Here is a 17411-nt window from a genome sequence, read left to right on the forward strand (position 1 = left end):
TAGGGGCAATTTCCCACCCCTAGGACAAGAGTGCCCTGAACCTCTATCCGCTCCTCCGCCCTCTTTGACAAGGCTGTTGGCAGAATGAGGCTGACATCTTATGCCGGAAGTCTTCGGCCGCCAATGCTGATTATTTATCAAAATTTAGGCAGTGGCGGGGATCGAACCCGGGGCCGAAGACGTTTTGATTATGAAACAAAGGCGATACCCCTAGACCACGGGTACGATCATGTACACGGTGAAAATGTTGGGTGGCATAAATTTTGTGAATGATTAGTCTGGAAAACTTTGTTGCATATTGTATGGTGAAATGTAAGTTCTCGATGCGAAATTGGACGAGAAGCCTATCTATATTTTAGGGATATCTTCGATGTACATCACTTTTGGAAGTAAGCAGTCTTATCTGTCGTACTTTATCTGTCGTCTCAGAATTGGGGTGAAAGTCTGTCGACTTGATATGAGAATAAGGAGCTGATTTTTTATCTTTTTATTAATCAAATTTTTATTTGAGGTTTATTATCTTTGTAGCAGTTTATCGTCGGCCGAGAACGAGTGGCAGCAAAGCTAAACACTCGAACCAACAACGATAGTGAATAATAATGAAAAATGCAAAAATAATTCCCAGGCCCGTTCTGTGTGTCCGCGGTCCAGCAGATACCGCCACGTTCTTACACACCACGGCGGGGCGCGGATTTCTGAGCAGGAAAGCAACTGCTGGGAGAGAACCCACGACCCCTTACGTCGGTCCAGTAGTCAGGACTCAGTAAAGGACACGGCAGTCAAATACTGTCTCAACACGAGCAGAGGTCACTGGGAAGGTCTTGAAAAAAGTGTAGTAATTGGTGTGGTAGGGTCTTTTCTTGCATTATGCAATACCCACTCTTTACATGACGAATAGTACAGTGTTTCCAGCTGATGCAAAAGTTTATGAACGTGGTTTTTCTGGAACGAAATTTTTCAGACAGGAGTATAGAAAACTACTATGACCTCAACAGTTTTGTGCGGTGATCCACAGTGTTGGCCTTACACTGAAGCGGCGGAAATTAAACTTGGTATTTGACCCTAAAGTAACTGCAGCTTACGGGGATAACGTTTTGGTGTTCGGTTATTTTGTGCCGTTGTATTGTAAGAAATTGCGCAGGTATATCGAGTGTTCGGTGGCCTTTTTTGCTTTGGACGTAAGTTTCAATACAAAGTGAGCAAATGTGGCACCAAAGCGCCGATAGTATGAAACCGGATACGACGACTGCTCAGTGTGTTCTGCCTCAGCCAATCACAGCACAGATGACACCCTCTTATTACGAACTGTTAAATATTACTACCGCTTACTGCAAAAACTGCTGCTGCAAAATAAACATTTCGACCGTCGTACTTTGCGCAGTACATAGGAGCAGACAGAAAATTTTAAGCTCTTGCATGGACACCAAGGCAGCAGGCAGTCAACTGAAACGCTATAAGATGAATGGCCAGATCATGCGAATTAATTACGTTATGTTCTTGTGACCTATGAGCTTCTCGGTTAAGACTGAAATCAAAATAACTACGGAAAATACAGGCGATGACGTAGGGAGAAGCGAGCGACGGAGTTGTTTATTCGTTAGGCAGCGTTCTGTCGCAGTAAGCGTTGCGTGTGCTCGCTTCTCGGAGAAGGGAATGAAACGCTGCCACGAAGCGCCAAGGTCGTGGCTTGCGGCTTTCGTTGCTGCTGGCGGCGGAGGGGGTCACGTGACCTGAGAGCCGCTGCCCCGGGCCGGCCCGCCCCGCCGCTTGTGGGGCAGCGAGGCGGCGCTCAGTCGCTTTCCTACGGCAGGGCGGGCGAGTTTGCGTGTGGGCGCAGCAGCAGCAGGTAGGACGACGCGCAATCGCCTCGTGCTGTCTGAAGAGTGCAAGATTTGTTTGCAAAAAATGTTGCAACTATTGCCGGTACTAATAGTTGAATTCAGTATAAAGAGCCGCAAAGTACAGACAGATGTAATAATTGACTGCATGTACTCAGTTTAATCTCAAACAAATTAATTTTCTCGTTGTAGTGATCTGAAAAGGCAGGAAGATGCATTTCACATCTCATTTAGGTGCAATAAACTCAGCTTGCTACTAAGTGACAGAATAGAAATGAAAGAAAATTACTTGTTCCCTCAGACACGGCCTCTCGCGAAACAAATTTTATTGCACGCAACTTCCTGGCAGATTAAAACTGTGTGCCGGGCCGAGAGTCGAGAACTCGGGTCATTTGCCTTTCGCGGGCAAGTGCTCTGCTACGGAAGTACAGCTATGAGGAGGTGTTTTGAGTTGTGCTTCGGTAGCTCAGGTAAGCCGGCACGGTAGCTCAGCGTATTCGGTCAGAGGGCTGTATGGCCTCTGCAAAAAAAAAAAAAAAAAAAAAAAAAAAAAAAAAAAAAAAAAAACAAGTGGTAGAGTACTTGCTCGCGAAAGGCAGAGGTCGGGAGTTCGAGCCTCGGTCGGGCACCCAGTTTTAATCTTCCAAGAAGTTCTATATCAGTGCACACTCCGCTGCAGAGCGAAAATTTCATTCTGGAAATTTTATTCCATGTTTAGAAGTGAAACTCTGACTGAAAGTACTCTGGTGAAGTAAGTAGGATACTTCGGACTCCGTCTTGACTAAATAAAATTCGTTTATATCGACAAGCCTACATCAAACTAGAAATGGGCCACGTCGTTTGTACAAGCCTCTTACAAATAGTTACGTAGGTGAACCTATGGCGTTAACTAAGGCGCCTCAAACGACTTCTGGAGGCAACAAAAATTTTATTCTCAGTATTTCACTCTGTTATCCGGCGAATTTAAAAGTTCTGTCGTAAACTGCTCGCTAAGAGGTAGAAACTTGTGTTAAAACCCTCTTACAGCGAGACAAGTATTACGCTGAACGAGACAGATACGGAGATTGCCATCGCATCTCGTGGAGCCCAAATAACCCACGATACGTTCATCCATTGTCTGGGAATGACAGCACTTGGCAACTTGCAACAAAGTTTGAACATTATCTCAAACCTTCTCAAAAGTTTCTCTCGCTTCCATGCATAACGTCAAATATTCGAGACAGTGGCGCATTTGTAAAGTAATAGATTACATGTGCAGTATAAGTGCGAGTTGTAGTCTTGACAGAATCGGGCGTGGGGTGGGGTTTATACTGGATGTGACTTGTGAGACTTGTGAGACCTGTGCAGTGTACCTCATGCCGCTGTAGGACTTTCAGCAAACTTTAAGACCTAAGTCTGTATGTACGTGCCGGCAAGCCGCGTGGCAGTGTGTGGCAGAGGGTACCACTGACTGCTCCCATCCGCCTTGGCTGTGCCGCTCGCGAGTGGTACGTGGCTGGCGTCATCGTCGGTAAGCCCGTGTGTAGGCTGCAGTTTCTCGAATTTTCTCGTCTCGCTCATTTCGCTGCAGGCCTGAAAGCGTCGAGGAGACACGCTTGCACTGCGGCACTGCGGTTTGTCGGCAGGAAGCGGGCGTCCGCGCGGTGGGTGCAGATAAGTGCGTGTCGCCAGTCCAGGGTCGGCAGCGGCGGGAGGTGACGTCACGCGGCCACGCTGGTGATAGTCGATTTGACTGGCGGGGGTGGGCGGGAAGCCAGCGAGGCGCAGAGTAGAATGGCCTCGGTGCACGAAATACCCTCCACCACACACCGTAAAGTGCAGGTGGTAACTCATTCCTGCTACATAATGCATCGCAATATTAGTTTTTAGTACTTCATGTTTAGATTTGATTGCTACGGGTAAGGGGCGATGTAACGAATTAACAATTATGCAGATGAGAGTATACCGGTACATTCGTAACGGGAAACACTGGGACCACTTAAAATTTACGGGTTACGGGTGGAACAAGTTCCCTTCAGTTCGTATAAATAATATAATTGTTTACATGCTGGCGTACTTTGACAACACAAATTGTACGGTTTTGTGGTTCGTCGATTGGCGGCCAGCGTCCTCTTTCCTGCTCCACGCTTCCGCAGAGCGTTCCTGCCGCCACCGAGTCCGCGACACTCCCACCAGAGCCCCGCTGGTGCCAGCCCGCCCGTTGCTGAGGAAGGGCCGTCTTTAGGCCTGGGCGCGGACTGAGGCGCGACACGAGGCTACAGCGCGACGCGCACGAATCACGCGTGGCGCGCGTGACCAACGCAGGTCGAGACGCGTGCACGTGTTTTGCACGCGCCGGCTGACGGCGCTCTCCGCTGACAGAATCGAAGCGCGCGCACACTGTAATCTTTCTCAAACGATTTTACAGAAACTACTCAGTAAAAATATTTCATTTTTTACTTGCTTGTAGCGTTATATGGCAGCTTCGTGGCCAAGTGCCCATCATCTCGCCAATTGTCATACTTATTGCGGTATACACATTATAGTAAGACGCTACGCAAACTTCGAAAAGTCTGCAATGAAAAATACGGGTCGCTATGATTTTGCGTTTGGTTACACCATATGTTGTTGCGTTTGAAATTTAGCCAACATGTTGAATTTTTGTTTAGACTTGGGAGGAGCTCTCCGATCTCGAGAAAACGGATCCTATGTGGCGCGCTCACTTCCAGTCTCACGCCCGCGAGAATGAAATACTCGCAACATCTCTCTTATCTCCTAAACCGCTCGAGACATCGAAACGAAAGATTGGCGAATGATAGCACACAAGGAGAATATTTTGCTAACACAGGGAACTTTATCTTTTGCGATATTTCAGTACTTATACTTCCGTTCTTATTTTTTTGACTCCATTGGTACTAATTTCTTGAGTTATCGACAGCTAGCGAAACAATATTTTCCTAGTTGGTGTTGTTGTTGTTGTTGTTGTTGTTGTTGTGGTCTTCAGTCCTGAGACTGGTTTGATGCAGCTCTCCATGCTACTCTATCCTGTGCAAGCTTCTTCATCTCCCACTACCTGCTGCAGCCTACATCCTTCTGAATCTGGTTAGTGTATTCATCTCTTGGTCTCCCTCTACGATTTTTACCCTCCACACTGCCCTCCAATACCAAATTGGTGATCCCTCGATGTCTCAGAACATGTCCTACCAACCGGTCCCTTCTTCTAATCAAGTTGTACCGCAAACTCCTCTTCTCCCCAATCCTATTCAGCACCTCCTCATTAGTCATGTGATCTACCCATCTAATCTTCAGCATTCTTCTGTAGCACCACATTTCGAAAGCTTCTGTTCTCTTCTTGTCCATACTATTTATCGTCCATGTTTCACTTCCATACATGGCTACACTCCATACAAATACTTTCAGAAACGACTTCCTGACACTTAAATCTACACTCGATGCTAACAAATTTCTCTTCTTCAGAAACGCTTTCCTTGCCATTGCCAGTCTACATTTTATATCCTCTCTAGTTCGCCCATCATCAGTTATTTTGCTCCCCAAATAGCAAAACTTCTTTACTACTTTAAGTGTCTCATTTCCTAATATAATTCCCTCAGCATCACCCGACTTGATTCGACTACACTCCATTATCCTCGTCTTATACCCTCCTTTCAAGACACTGTCCATTCCGTTCAACTGCTCTTCCAAGTCCTTTGTTGTCTCTGACAGAATTACAATGTCATCGGTGAACCAGGAGAACAGTTTGTGCCGAACATGCGTGTAAAAGTCGACAGTTTGCGAAACTGTTAGCGCATTGAACAACTTTGCGTTACCCACTGTGATAATAGGTGCTACCGATGTCATACATGAAAATGTTCAGAAGTACTCGTTTTCTGTTACAGTAAGTTATTTGTGGAAAGCTCGTAATGTGTCCTGTAGGAAGAACCAGCGACCGCAGCGGTCGCGCGGATCCAGACTGTAGGGCCTACAACCGCTCGGCCACTCTGGCCGGCTTAATGTGACTTTCAGGATCTTCATTGTCTCCACTAGTTACATTAACTGACGTACTTGAAGCAGAGTCTACTTCACCGTCTGTAAATAACAAAGAAATATCCTCAAAAACCTCCTCTTTTACTTTAACATCTACTCCTCCTCTCTGTTCAAGCGTGCTAGTTTGTGAAGCACTTCCACTGAATGAGAATCCTTTTTTCGTATTTACAAAATCTTTATCACTTACCATGTTACTCAGTCCGCAGCTCGCGCGCGCACACACACACACACACACACACACACACACACACACACACACACACACACACACACACACACACAACAGTTCTAACAAACTTATCTTTCGTCGAATGCTGCAGCCTCGGCGTGCTGAAACTGAGTGTCAGACGTCCTCCGTCTGCCGCCGTCCCAGTTTCAGGGTCCCCGCTCGTCGTGTAAGTTGGCAGCGCTGCCCTGCCGTATTGCTGCTCGTTGATACCGCTATGAATGAATTTATTTACCTTCACTGTAAAGCACTGTTGTGACATGTAGCACATGTAGACACGAAACTGGCAAACAACTACTTCCTTCGGAGCTCATACTACACACGACCGTACCATTGAAAGGTTGGGCTCAGACTTCTTAGATTGGTGTAAGCATTCTCCGTTTGCAAGAGAAGAGATGCGTGAAGAATACTCTGTTCTGATTGCTCAGTCTACATTAAGGCCAATACAAAAATATTGTTCTCCTGTGTTAGCGCGGTTTTTTCTTGACTAACAAATCAATAAACAACACACTCGAACTGTACTTTTTCCAAAATATTTAACATTCTGATACTTTATTTATACTTTACATTATTTAACTTTTTTCATTTATACTGAAATTAGCTTCCCTTCAGCATAAACTTACTTGACACACTATAATACAAAATTCCCCGTCGTCTTCATTCAGTGTATTAAGAATTTCTCACGTTACTTCGTACGGCATTTGTCGCTATAACAATGATCTACATATTTACTTTAGACCACATTCACGCATCATCCACACTACTAAAAACATACACAAAACTGTACAAACATAAAAGAAAAATCCTTCAAGAAATAAACAGTACAATTCACTGTTTCTTGAATGTGTCTGTCCGCTACTGTACCCTGGTGGATGACAATTTGAACTGCGTACTCGGCTGAACCCACTTCACGACCTTTCACTGTGAACGCACGAGTCAGTCTCCCGACACACGGGCTTCATCCGCTGTGTGAAGCAACTCCTGCAAGGGTACACGCATGACTGCTTGTTAAATGACGAATAATACAGATTAAGGTCATAAAACAGTGTTGTTTTCTTGAATAACAGGAGAAGTAAAGAGAACATCTCGTTGAATAGAGTAATACTATAGTTCTGTACAGCCTATTTAGTATTTTGGTAGACGTCTATTTCAAACCATTTCCATACCAAATAACATTGCACTGTAGAAAAAATGATGGAAATAATGTCCTTGCCGCTTCTGGAGCTTGTTCTACAAATGAAATATGCTGAAAGAAAAGGTAAAGCTTGAAAATGGTATTATTAAAGATCTGCTGTTATTCACCAATGGCATCAGTCGGACATAAAGGGTGTGATACTGCTGGAACCGACTAAGGATGGACTGTACAGGTTGAGTCACCTAACGTTACCGCTGGATATATTTCCTAAACCACATCAAATACTGACGAACCGATTCCACAGGCCGAACGTGCGGAGAGGGGCTAGTGTAATTGGTTACTACAAACCATACAAAAATGCACGGAAGTAAGTTTTTTAACACAAACCAACGTTTTTTAAATGGAACCACGTTAGTTTTGTTAGCACATCTGAACATATAAACAAATACGTAATCAGTGCCGTTTGTTGCATTGTAAAATGTTAATTACATACGGAGATATTGTAACCTGAAGTTGACGCTTGAAACATTGTCCCCACTTCATTGCAGGGGCCCAAACAGCTGCAACATACATCGCGTTTCTACAGAATGATCTGCCAACGTTCCTCGAAAATGTCCCCACTGGAAACGCGTCGACGTATGTGGTATCAGCATGATGGTGCACCTGCACATTCCGCAATTAACACTAGGCTGACCCTTGACAGGATGTTCGACGGGCGTTTCATAGGACGTGGAGGACGCATAAATTGGACTTCTTTCTGTGGGGTACGTTAAAGGAGAATGTGTACCGTGATGTGTCTACAACCCCAGAGGATATGAAACAACGTATTGTGGCAGCCTGCGGCGACATTACACCAGGTGTAATGCGGCGTGTACGACATTCATTACGCCAGAGATTGCAATTGTGTGCAGCAAATGATGGCCACCACATTGAACATCTATTGGCCTGACATGTCGGGACACACTATTCCACTCCGCAATTGAAAACAGAAACCACGTGTGTACGTGTACCTCACCCCTCATGGTAATGTACATGTGTGTCAGTGAAAAAGACCAATAAAAAGGTGTCAGCGTGTGGACGTAATGTGCTGTTCCAGTCTCTTCTGTACCTAAGGTCCATCACTGTTCCCTTTGGATCCCTACGTAATTCGGTGCTCTCCGATACAGACGATTGAACAACAGAGGAGTGGTATTCAAGCGTCAAGTTTAGGTTACAATATCTCCGGATGTAATTAACATTTTAGAATGCAACAAACGGCACTGATTACATATTTGTTTGTATGTTCAAATGTGCTAACAAAACTAACGGGGTTCCATTTTTAAAAAAACGTAGGTTTGTGTTAAAAAGCATACTTCCGTGCGTTTTTGTATGGTTTGTACTAATCAATTACACTAGCCCCTCTCCTCACGTTCGGTCTGTGGAATTGATTCGTCAGTACTTGATGTGGTTTACGAAATATATCCAGCGGTAACGTTAGGTGACTCACCCTGTATTTATCAACTGTCGCTGGAGACAGGTGTGGCTGTCACTCGTAGAGGTATCGTCAGTCACCTGTATGCTGAAACGGCTGCTCCGTGTTGCCGTGTTTCAGAATCGTCCGCAATGGAAGCAGTTAAGGACATCACAGAGACGGTGGCTGTCGACCTGGGGGACCTGCTGGACGCCGGGGACGACGCCATGGTGATACTCGAGGCAGGTGAGACTCGGCTGGTGGTGCACAGGGCCGTCCTGGCGGACAGGAGCCCTGTGTTCGCGGCGATGTTCGCCCACGACACCCTCGAGGCCTGCACTGGCGTGGTGAGGATTGCCGACATCGGGGGCTCGGTGCTGAGGCAGCTGGTCTCCTACCTGTACACCCAGCGGGCCCCCCAGCTGCCCGGCACGGCCCCCCAGCTGCTGACTGCAGCGGATAAGTACGGGGCGTCGCGGCTGAAGGCGGAGTGCGAGCGGCAGGTGGCCGCTCAGCTGACCGTGGAGACCGCGGCGGCCGCGGCCGTCCTCGCAGTCCGCCACTCCTGCAGTGACCTCAGGCGAGCCGCCATCGAATTTATTAAGGCACGTACCCACGAGGTGATGGCCACTCAGGGTTGGGCAGATGCCATGCGGAAGCAGCCGGAAGACTTGATCGAAGTGAGCCGGTTGCTGTACGATCCACCACCACAAACCAGGTAAGTGTGAGACAACCCACTCATTCGTGTCTCTCGGTTCTAGGTGTGTGTATTTCCAACTGTATAATTTTTCCCACTGAATTTTCGTAGATGTGTGTCTGCTGTAAAATACACCATCATAGACAGTCATTTCACGATAGCTCACAATGCTATCATTACCCTCGTGTAGCAGTTTCAGTGAACCCCTAAACTGAGCAGTGTTCATTACCAGGTATGTTAGCTAACAAAAATCATCAAAGAGCCAGTTTGTAGGCATTATACTAAACTACATCTATACAGAAAGTGGTTGTTTAGGTTTTAGCATCAACTGTCATGACAGAGGGTACACTCACTGTGTGAATAGAGCATGACCCAGACTGCTGTGAACACAAAGCTGTATTGCCCAGCACAGGCTCAGACACAGTGATGGGTGTAGTTTGCAACCGGCAGCCTGTACTGGTTGCTGTAGCCCTGTTCCCATGAAGTGGTCTCTAAAGTTGTCCATTGCCTCTGTGGCTGATGACAATGAGACACCTTTGAATAGTGCCACACTGCATGAAGATGATGACCGAGTAAGTCACTTACAGCCGACACCTCGAGAAAGGTAGTGTACTGCAGAATGATTAGAGGAGGGCGGCAACTTATCTACAATTTTATATTGCTGATGTTGACCTGTGGAATTTTCTTCATGTAGTAAAGGAGACTATCAGAGTAATCACTATTCACACCTTAGTATTACAGCTTTGGCTGTTACGTAGTTGTCTGTCACTTTCTTTCCACGTGCAAGCCATATACCAGTAACTATTCCAAGATAATTCTTAGTTCTCTCCAAATCCAGACAGTACACGGAAGATGTTAATTGCTCTAAAGGCGCATAATATAAAAGAATGCTCTGCTGTGAGGGCTTGTATGGAAGATGTTCAGAAAACCAGGTGAAGTAAGCATCGGGGCCCCAGTGTCTGGCTGCTCACACCTCTTGCAGCCTCAGACCACCTCGCAGGATCACAGGCCAGACCTACCAGCAGTTCCAGCTGGTCCATTAAAATTGAGTCTTCCCACCTCATTTTGTTCGCCTCTGTACTCAGCATTACATAAAGCTCACGCAGTGCTTGGATACGTTCCCTTCTGTGACACACAGAATACCGTGCCTTACTGTGTATTCGACGAACAGGTGTCCACCCCTGTGTGTGTGTGTTTCAGTGGATCTATGGCTTTACTATAGCCACCCAGTGAACACTACAGGCTTCCATTCTCCTGTGGCACACCTTATGACATTATCTATCCCATCCATTGTTGTTGCTGTTCCACCTCTGATAGTCTGTGACGCTTAAAGTGGCTGTGCGACCAGAGTTACCATTTTTCTGCACCATCTTACAGTTACATATGTTCATACAAGTCTAATAGCCACTAACACTGATAAATGATGATTTATTTTTCGTTTAGATTTTAATACTTATGCAGTATTTCAGTGTTCTGCTCATGGGTGATTCTAACGCTAGGATTGGAAATCGAACAGAAGGGTATGAAAAGGTTATCGGTAAATTTGGAGAGGATATGGAGGCCAACAGGAACGGGAAACAACTCTTGGATTTCTGTGCCAGTATGGGCTTAGTAATCACAAACTCCTTTTTTAAACATAAGAACATTCACCGGTATACTTGGGAAGGCAGGGGAACCAGATCTGTCATTGACTATATAATAACAGATCAGGAATTCAGGAAGGCTGTGAGGGACACACGTGTATTCAGGGGATTCTTTGATGACACTGATCATTATTTAATCTGCAGTGAAATTGGGATTGTGAGGCCGAAAGTGCAGGAGGTCAGGTCCATATGTAGGAGGATAAGAGTGGAGAAACTTCACGGTAAGGAAATCAAGCAAAAGTACATAACAGCGATCTCAGAAAGGTACCAGTTAGTTGAATGTAGTCAATTACAGTCATTGGAAAAGGAATGGACAAGGTACAGGGACGCAGTACTAGAAGTGGCTAAAGAATGTCTTGGAACAGTAGTGTGTAAAAGTAGGAGGAAGCAAACAGCTTGGTGGAATGACACAGTCAAGGCAGCCTGTAAAAGGAAAAAGAAGGCGTATAAAAAATGGCTACATACCAGAACCCAGGTAGACAGAGAAAGTTATGTTGAAGAAACAAAGCCAAACAGATAATTGCAGCATCCAAGAAGAAATCTTGGGAAGACTTTGGAAACAGGTTGGAGACATTGGGTCAAGCTGCTGGAAAACCATTCTGGAGTGTAATTAGCAGTCTTTGAAAGGAAGCTAAGAAGGAAATGACAAGTATTTTGGACAGGTCAGGAAAACTGCTGGTGAATCCTGTGGATGCCTTGGGCAGATGGAGGGAATATTTTGAAGAGTTGCTCAATGTAGGTGAAAATACGATCAGTAATGTTTCAGATTTCGAGGTAGAATGGGATAGGAATGATGATGGAAATAGGATCACGTTTGAGGAAGTGGAGAAAATGGTCAATAGATTGCAGTGCAATAAAGCAGCTGGGGTGGATGAAATTAAGTCGGAACTCATCAAATACAGTGGAATGTCAGGTCTTAAATGGCTACACAGGATAATTGAAATGGCCTGGGAGTCGGGACAGGTTCCATCAGACTGGACAAAAGTAGTAATCACACCAATCTTTAAACATGGAAACAGAAAAGATTGTAACAACTACAGAGGTATCTCTTTAATCAGCGTTGTGGGTAAAATCTTCTCAGGTATTGCTGAAAGGAAAGTGCGAGTATTAGTTGAGGAGCAATTGGATGAAAATCAGTGTGGGTTTAGGCCTCTTAGAGGTTGTCAGGACCAGATATCTTTAGCTTACGGCAAATAATGGAGAAGTGTTATGAGTGGAACAGGGAATTGTATCTATGCTTTATAGAGCTAGAAAAGGCATATGACCGGGTTCCTAGGAGGAAGTTATTGTCTGTTCTACATGATTATGGAATAGGAGGCGTTGGGTTCATGGTTCAGAGTAGTTTCAGGGGTAGGACAAGGCTGCAACCTGTCTCCACTGTTGTTCTTATTATTTATGGATCATATGTTGAAAACAATAGACTGGCTGGGTGAGATTAAGATATGTGAACACAAAATAAGCAGTCTTGCATATGCGGATGACTTAGTTGTGATGGCAGATTCGATTGAAAGTTTGCAAAGTAATATTTCAGAGCTAGATCAGAAATGTAAGGACTATGGTATGAAGATTAGCATCTCCAAAACGAAAGTGTCAGTGGGAAAGAAATATAAACGGATTGAGTGCCAAATAGGAGGAACAAAGTTAGAACAGGTGGACGGTTTCAAGTACTTAGGATGCAATTCTCACAGGATGGCAACATAGTGAAAGAACTGGAAGCGAGATGTAGCAAAGCTAATGCAGTGAGTGCTTAGCTACGATCTACTCTCTTCTGCAAGAAGGAAGTCAGTACCAAGACTATGTTATCTGTGCACCGTTCAATCTTTCGACCAACTTTGTTGTATGGGAGCGAAAGCTGGGTGGATTCAGGTTACCTTATCAACAAGGTTGAGGTTACGGATGTGAAAGTAGCTAGGATGATTGCAGGTACTAGTAGATGGGAACAATGGCAGGAGGGTGTCCACAATGAGGAAATCAAAGAAAAACTGGGAATGAACTCTATAGATGTAGCAGTCAGGGCGAACAGGCTTAGATGGTGGGGTCATGTTACACGCATGGGGGAAGCAAGGTTACCCAAGAGACTCATGGATTCAGCAGTAGAGGGTAGGAGGAGTCGGGGCAGACCGAGGAGAAGGTACCTGGATTCGGTTAAGAATGATTTTGAAGTAATAGGTTTAACATCAGAAGAGGCACCAATGTTAGCACTGAATAGGGGATCATGGAGGAACTGTATAAGGGGGGCTATGCTCCAGACTGAACACTGAAAGGCATAATCAGTCTTAGATGATGATGATGATGATGATGATGATGATGATGATGATGATGATGATGATGTAGTATTTTATGTGCTATTTGACATATCAGAAATCTTGTGTTCGAGATGACACTGTGCATTCCCTGAACCAATTGTAATGAACATAGAGCCAGTGTTGTAAATCATTCAGTGTCTTTCTCTTTTATTCAATAAAGATTAACATCAACATTCCTTGTTTAAACAACAAACATATTACAATTGTTTACATTCTTGAAAAAAATTTAAAACATTATATTATTCCAAACTCGTTATGCACGCTGTGTGAAATTACTCAAGCTCTTATGTTTGAAAAAATTTTTGTTAATGGGAATCTTTTTACTAGCAGTAATCTTTGTGTACATTTTAAAAATTCTCTTCATGATGTATAATAGATTCTTGTCGTGATCTTCACCTAGTTCACTGCCTCATACTTCCCACACTATTGGGTGTCACTTACAGACAGATACACAATGTTTGGTTCTGGAACTGCCTCTGTCTTTCAATGATTCCACTCAACCCCCCCCCCCCCCCCAACCTCTCAAAATTATACATAGTGTCACACTCAAATTTTATACACGACAGGTGCCTATGATTTTAACAATAATTAAAATAAGATGTATAAAACCACGTGTAAGCAGAATTATTTTTTACTTCATACAGTGTCCACTTCACACAGTGAAGTGATACAGTGTTTTCCCATTTTTTGGGGAGGATGTCTCACTATCCCATGTTCATCCTACTCCCCCTTGTATCCATGCCAGCCCTTCTAGATAGACATCAAATTCTTACGGAATTTACCATTCACACCTACTGTATGTGGAGGACAAAACATAATTTTATTTCAGTAGCAAGTTCACAGCACAACTTACATCATCAATCACAAACATTGCTCATCACCCCCCCCCCCCCCCCACACACACACACACACACACACATTAGTGTGTGTTTTTCCATCACTGGGGAATGACACAGCTTACTTCAACTACCCCATGGTTTCATGTGTGCTTACAAAGTGAGGATGCTCACTTGAAAAATACTTAAATTCCTGTCAACCATATTTAATGAATGAAATTTAGACGAATGTGGTAATACTGTTATGACACGTAACTGTTGCACAACCACAGCCTCTTTCTGTTGTCAAATCACGAGGTTCACCGTGCCTTACTGCCCGCTGTACTGAATTCCTTCTCCAGCTCAATTTGAAACACGCTGTCAACCATTTTGTAGCTGTACCTTTCAAAGACCAGTTTTAAGACAGGCTTTGAACGATGTCTGATGATCAAAGTATCACATTAATTACAATACGAAATGTTTGACAATCAGACGAGTGTCGTGCCTGTCAAATTTATATGCATGTGTTAACATGCTCAGAAGCAGCCAAATTTCCTGAACTGCGTTCCACCTGGTTTGTATGCAGCCACATAACTTTCTTGCACTTTGTCTATTATCGTCCATATGAAAACCAATACCACAGTAATGTAAATATCAGAAAGCCCTTTACCAGAGATGACGGTCCTCAGTGCTTGTAAACTGAAGTGAATTACAATAAATGAGATTTCAAAAAGCAAGATTCAGCTTCAAACTACATGCTTTTGTATTGGACTGCGATCCAGGACTCCAATCCAGTCACTACAGATCTTAACTATCATTGTAACTGCATGTGACATCATATGCACTTTTTCAAACTTGATATGATGGGGCATAAAGTTTTGTTTTGGGCAGGGATTGTGAATGAAGCTCAATAAACTGTTATAATTTTATGTATCGAAATTTTTCACCGCTAGAGGGATGATGAAACTGAAATGATTATACACCAAAGTATTCCCCTGCTGCGTTTCGAACCCAGCATATATCATGTTGTTTTCTAGCCACATATAGATACACAATGTCGGTTTATTTCACCACCAGTGAGATATGCTCATGTCTGAACTAGAAATTATGCGAGGAAAAGTTCTGTGCTGACTGGGACTCTTAACCCTGTATATGCTATCACCACTGGCTATACACCTGTCAAATACTTTTCCACCAGCCACTAGGACTGGAATTTATAAATCTGAAATGATAGGATAAAAAGTTCTCTGCCTGTTTCAGGGTCAAAATTGGCACGAATTGTTATTGTTGACATTGCATGCACAAATGCTAAAAATCATAATTGCTTTCCACATATTACTTGCAGTGCGAATGCTACAACTTGAAATCACACAGCGAAAATTTTTGTACCCAACCAGTATTTAAAACCAGACCTTCCCATTTCATTGAAACCTGGATAACTATGGAATGTTGGGGACCCAACAAAACGATGGAACTGTATTGTCCGAAAAATGTTCAAAATGGCAGAAAGAGATATCCAAGTTAGATTCCCAGTTCAGCACCAACATTTTCAACATTGCAAGTTCAAATAAGTGTGCTGTGACTTTACATGACAATTGTTTCAGGGATGAAGTAAAATTTCTGGTGCAAGAAAGGTTAATGGTGAGCTTCCACTAGCCGGACGTCTGCCTCTGTCATGGTCCAACATACACCGACTCTCCTCCAGCAGGTAGTGAAGGAGTGTCGGCTTTATTGTAGATTAGGAAGGAAAGTGGAACCTTATGTTGTTCAACAGAAGTCACCGGAGGCAAAGAGGGTCTGTTAATACTTGTTAAGTGTTTGGCTGATCAGTGACTCGAACACAGAGCTTAAGCAAATGAAGGTAGAGAAATTTTAACAGACCACCAAACTACTTTCAATGCAGTGCCACTGTTTTCCTCGTCACTGGATGAGCGTTCTGTTTCCCTGGAGGTTCATTACAGCCTTTACAAAACATTCTTTTCCTTGTTAATCCATATCAATGGCCACTAGTTGCCTCAGCTACCTAATATGTACTTTAGAGTTGTTTTTGTAATCACTGAAATAAAATCACATAATTGTCAGCTGCACTACTGGCATTATTGTAGGCTACAGAAATTTCTGCAGGAAGTGTTTTTTCCCACCTGAGCTGCTGTGATCTTGTAAGAGTTTAAGTTACACCAACACTAGATCGTACAAAACAAACTCAGCAACAAGTATCAATCAAACTTCCAGAATGTTCTCCATTGTCACATTTATAACTGCAGTAGTGTGCCATTGTGTCAAGGAACGTTAATTATTTTCTAGTTCTTTATTATTGTGATAGAGGCTTATAATTTTACTAAAAGAAGAGATGCATTATTATAATTTCTTCCGTTACTATTAACACCATCAATCTTGGCAAAGACGAGGCTTGTCTTTAGTAAATGTAGCTCATGTAGCACAGATAATCCCTCCATATAAATTCCATGTGGAAAAAGGAGGCCTAAAAATGTACCGTGCAAGTGCGTAAGAAAGTCCATAAATTTTCCTCATGTAGCATACTACATTGATGCATGTAGCCTAAAAGGACCACCCATAATTTAACTGAAACAGGTAGATTCATGCATAATATCATAGACTTTTGTCTGACATGTTGTCATGCATGTTGGAATAAGTATATTTATCAATCATAATTTTTTATTTGTAGCTATAAAGTATTCATGGAGTGACTTATTGAATATTGTACTCTTGAAGGTCATGAGGATTGTTGTTTAAACCTTCGAAAATGGTGCATGAAGTATTTTGTGCGTCACAGTATATTGATAATTTTTACTTATGGACCATCTGACAGCAACTGAATAAAACACAATTTTAGTGCCATACGCGTTTTGAGTTTATTTTGTGCAAGACGTTATCAGTGGCCTGGAATATGTACATATGTTAGCTATTTAATTTACATTTTTGTCACTGTGCCTATAGGTTATAAACAGGTCTGGTGGTTGGTATTTCCTATTAAGTAGTAATGTTTTGAACTGTACTTACAGGTTGTGTGGACAATTTCTTACATATTACACTTCCATTGCATTTTTGGTGTTCTTCTTATGAATGCCAATTTGCAGTTTTTTCCCACACTCCACAGCACTATGAACTGAAAGATTGTTTCAATGCAATGTTTTGGTTTCTGTTGCCGACTGTCAAATGTTTTTACCAAAGATCGAATGTTATTGCCAAACTTTCGAGTGTAATTATTGAAGTATGTCATCTGTTTGTGTATGTGTGTGTGTGTGTGTGTGTGTGTG

At 43.4% G+C, this 17411-nt stretch overlaps 1 protein-coding gene across 1 annotated transcript in view; it reads left to right on the forward strand.

The window, feature by feature from the left end:
• The window catches only part of LOC124743681, a 97936-nt gene that overhangs the window by 32402 nt on the left and 48123 nt on the right, over positions 1 to 17411 (forward strand). The window contains exon 2 of the mRNA XM_047248857.1: positions 8814 to 9390. Coding sequence (XP_047104813.1) covers positions 8825 to 9390 — 566 coding nt within the window. The 5' untranslated portion in view covers positions 8814 to 8824. The remainder of the gene's footprint in view (positions 1 to 8813; positions 9391 to 17411) is intronic.

This window comes from Schistocerca piceifrons, unplaced genomic scaffold (genome assembly GCF_021461385.2).
Source record: "Schistocerca piceifrons isolate TAMUIC-IGC-003096 unplaced genomic scaffold, iqSchPice1.1 HiC_scaffold_2510, whole genome shotgun sequence".
NCBI lineage: Eukaryota > Metazoa > Arthropoda > Insecta > Orthoptera > Acrididae > Schistocerca > Schistocerca piceifrons.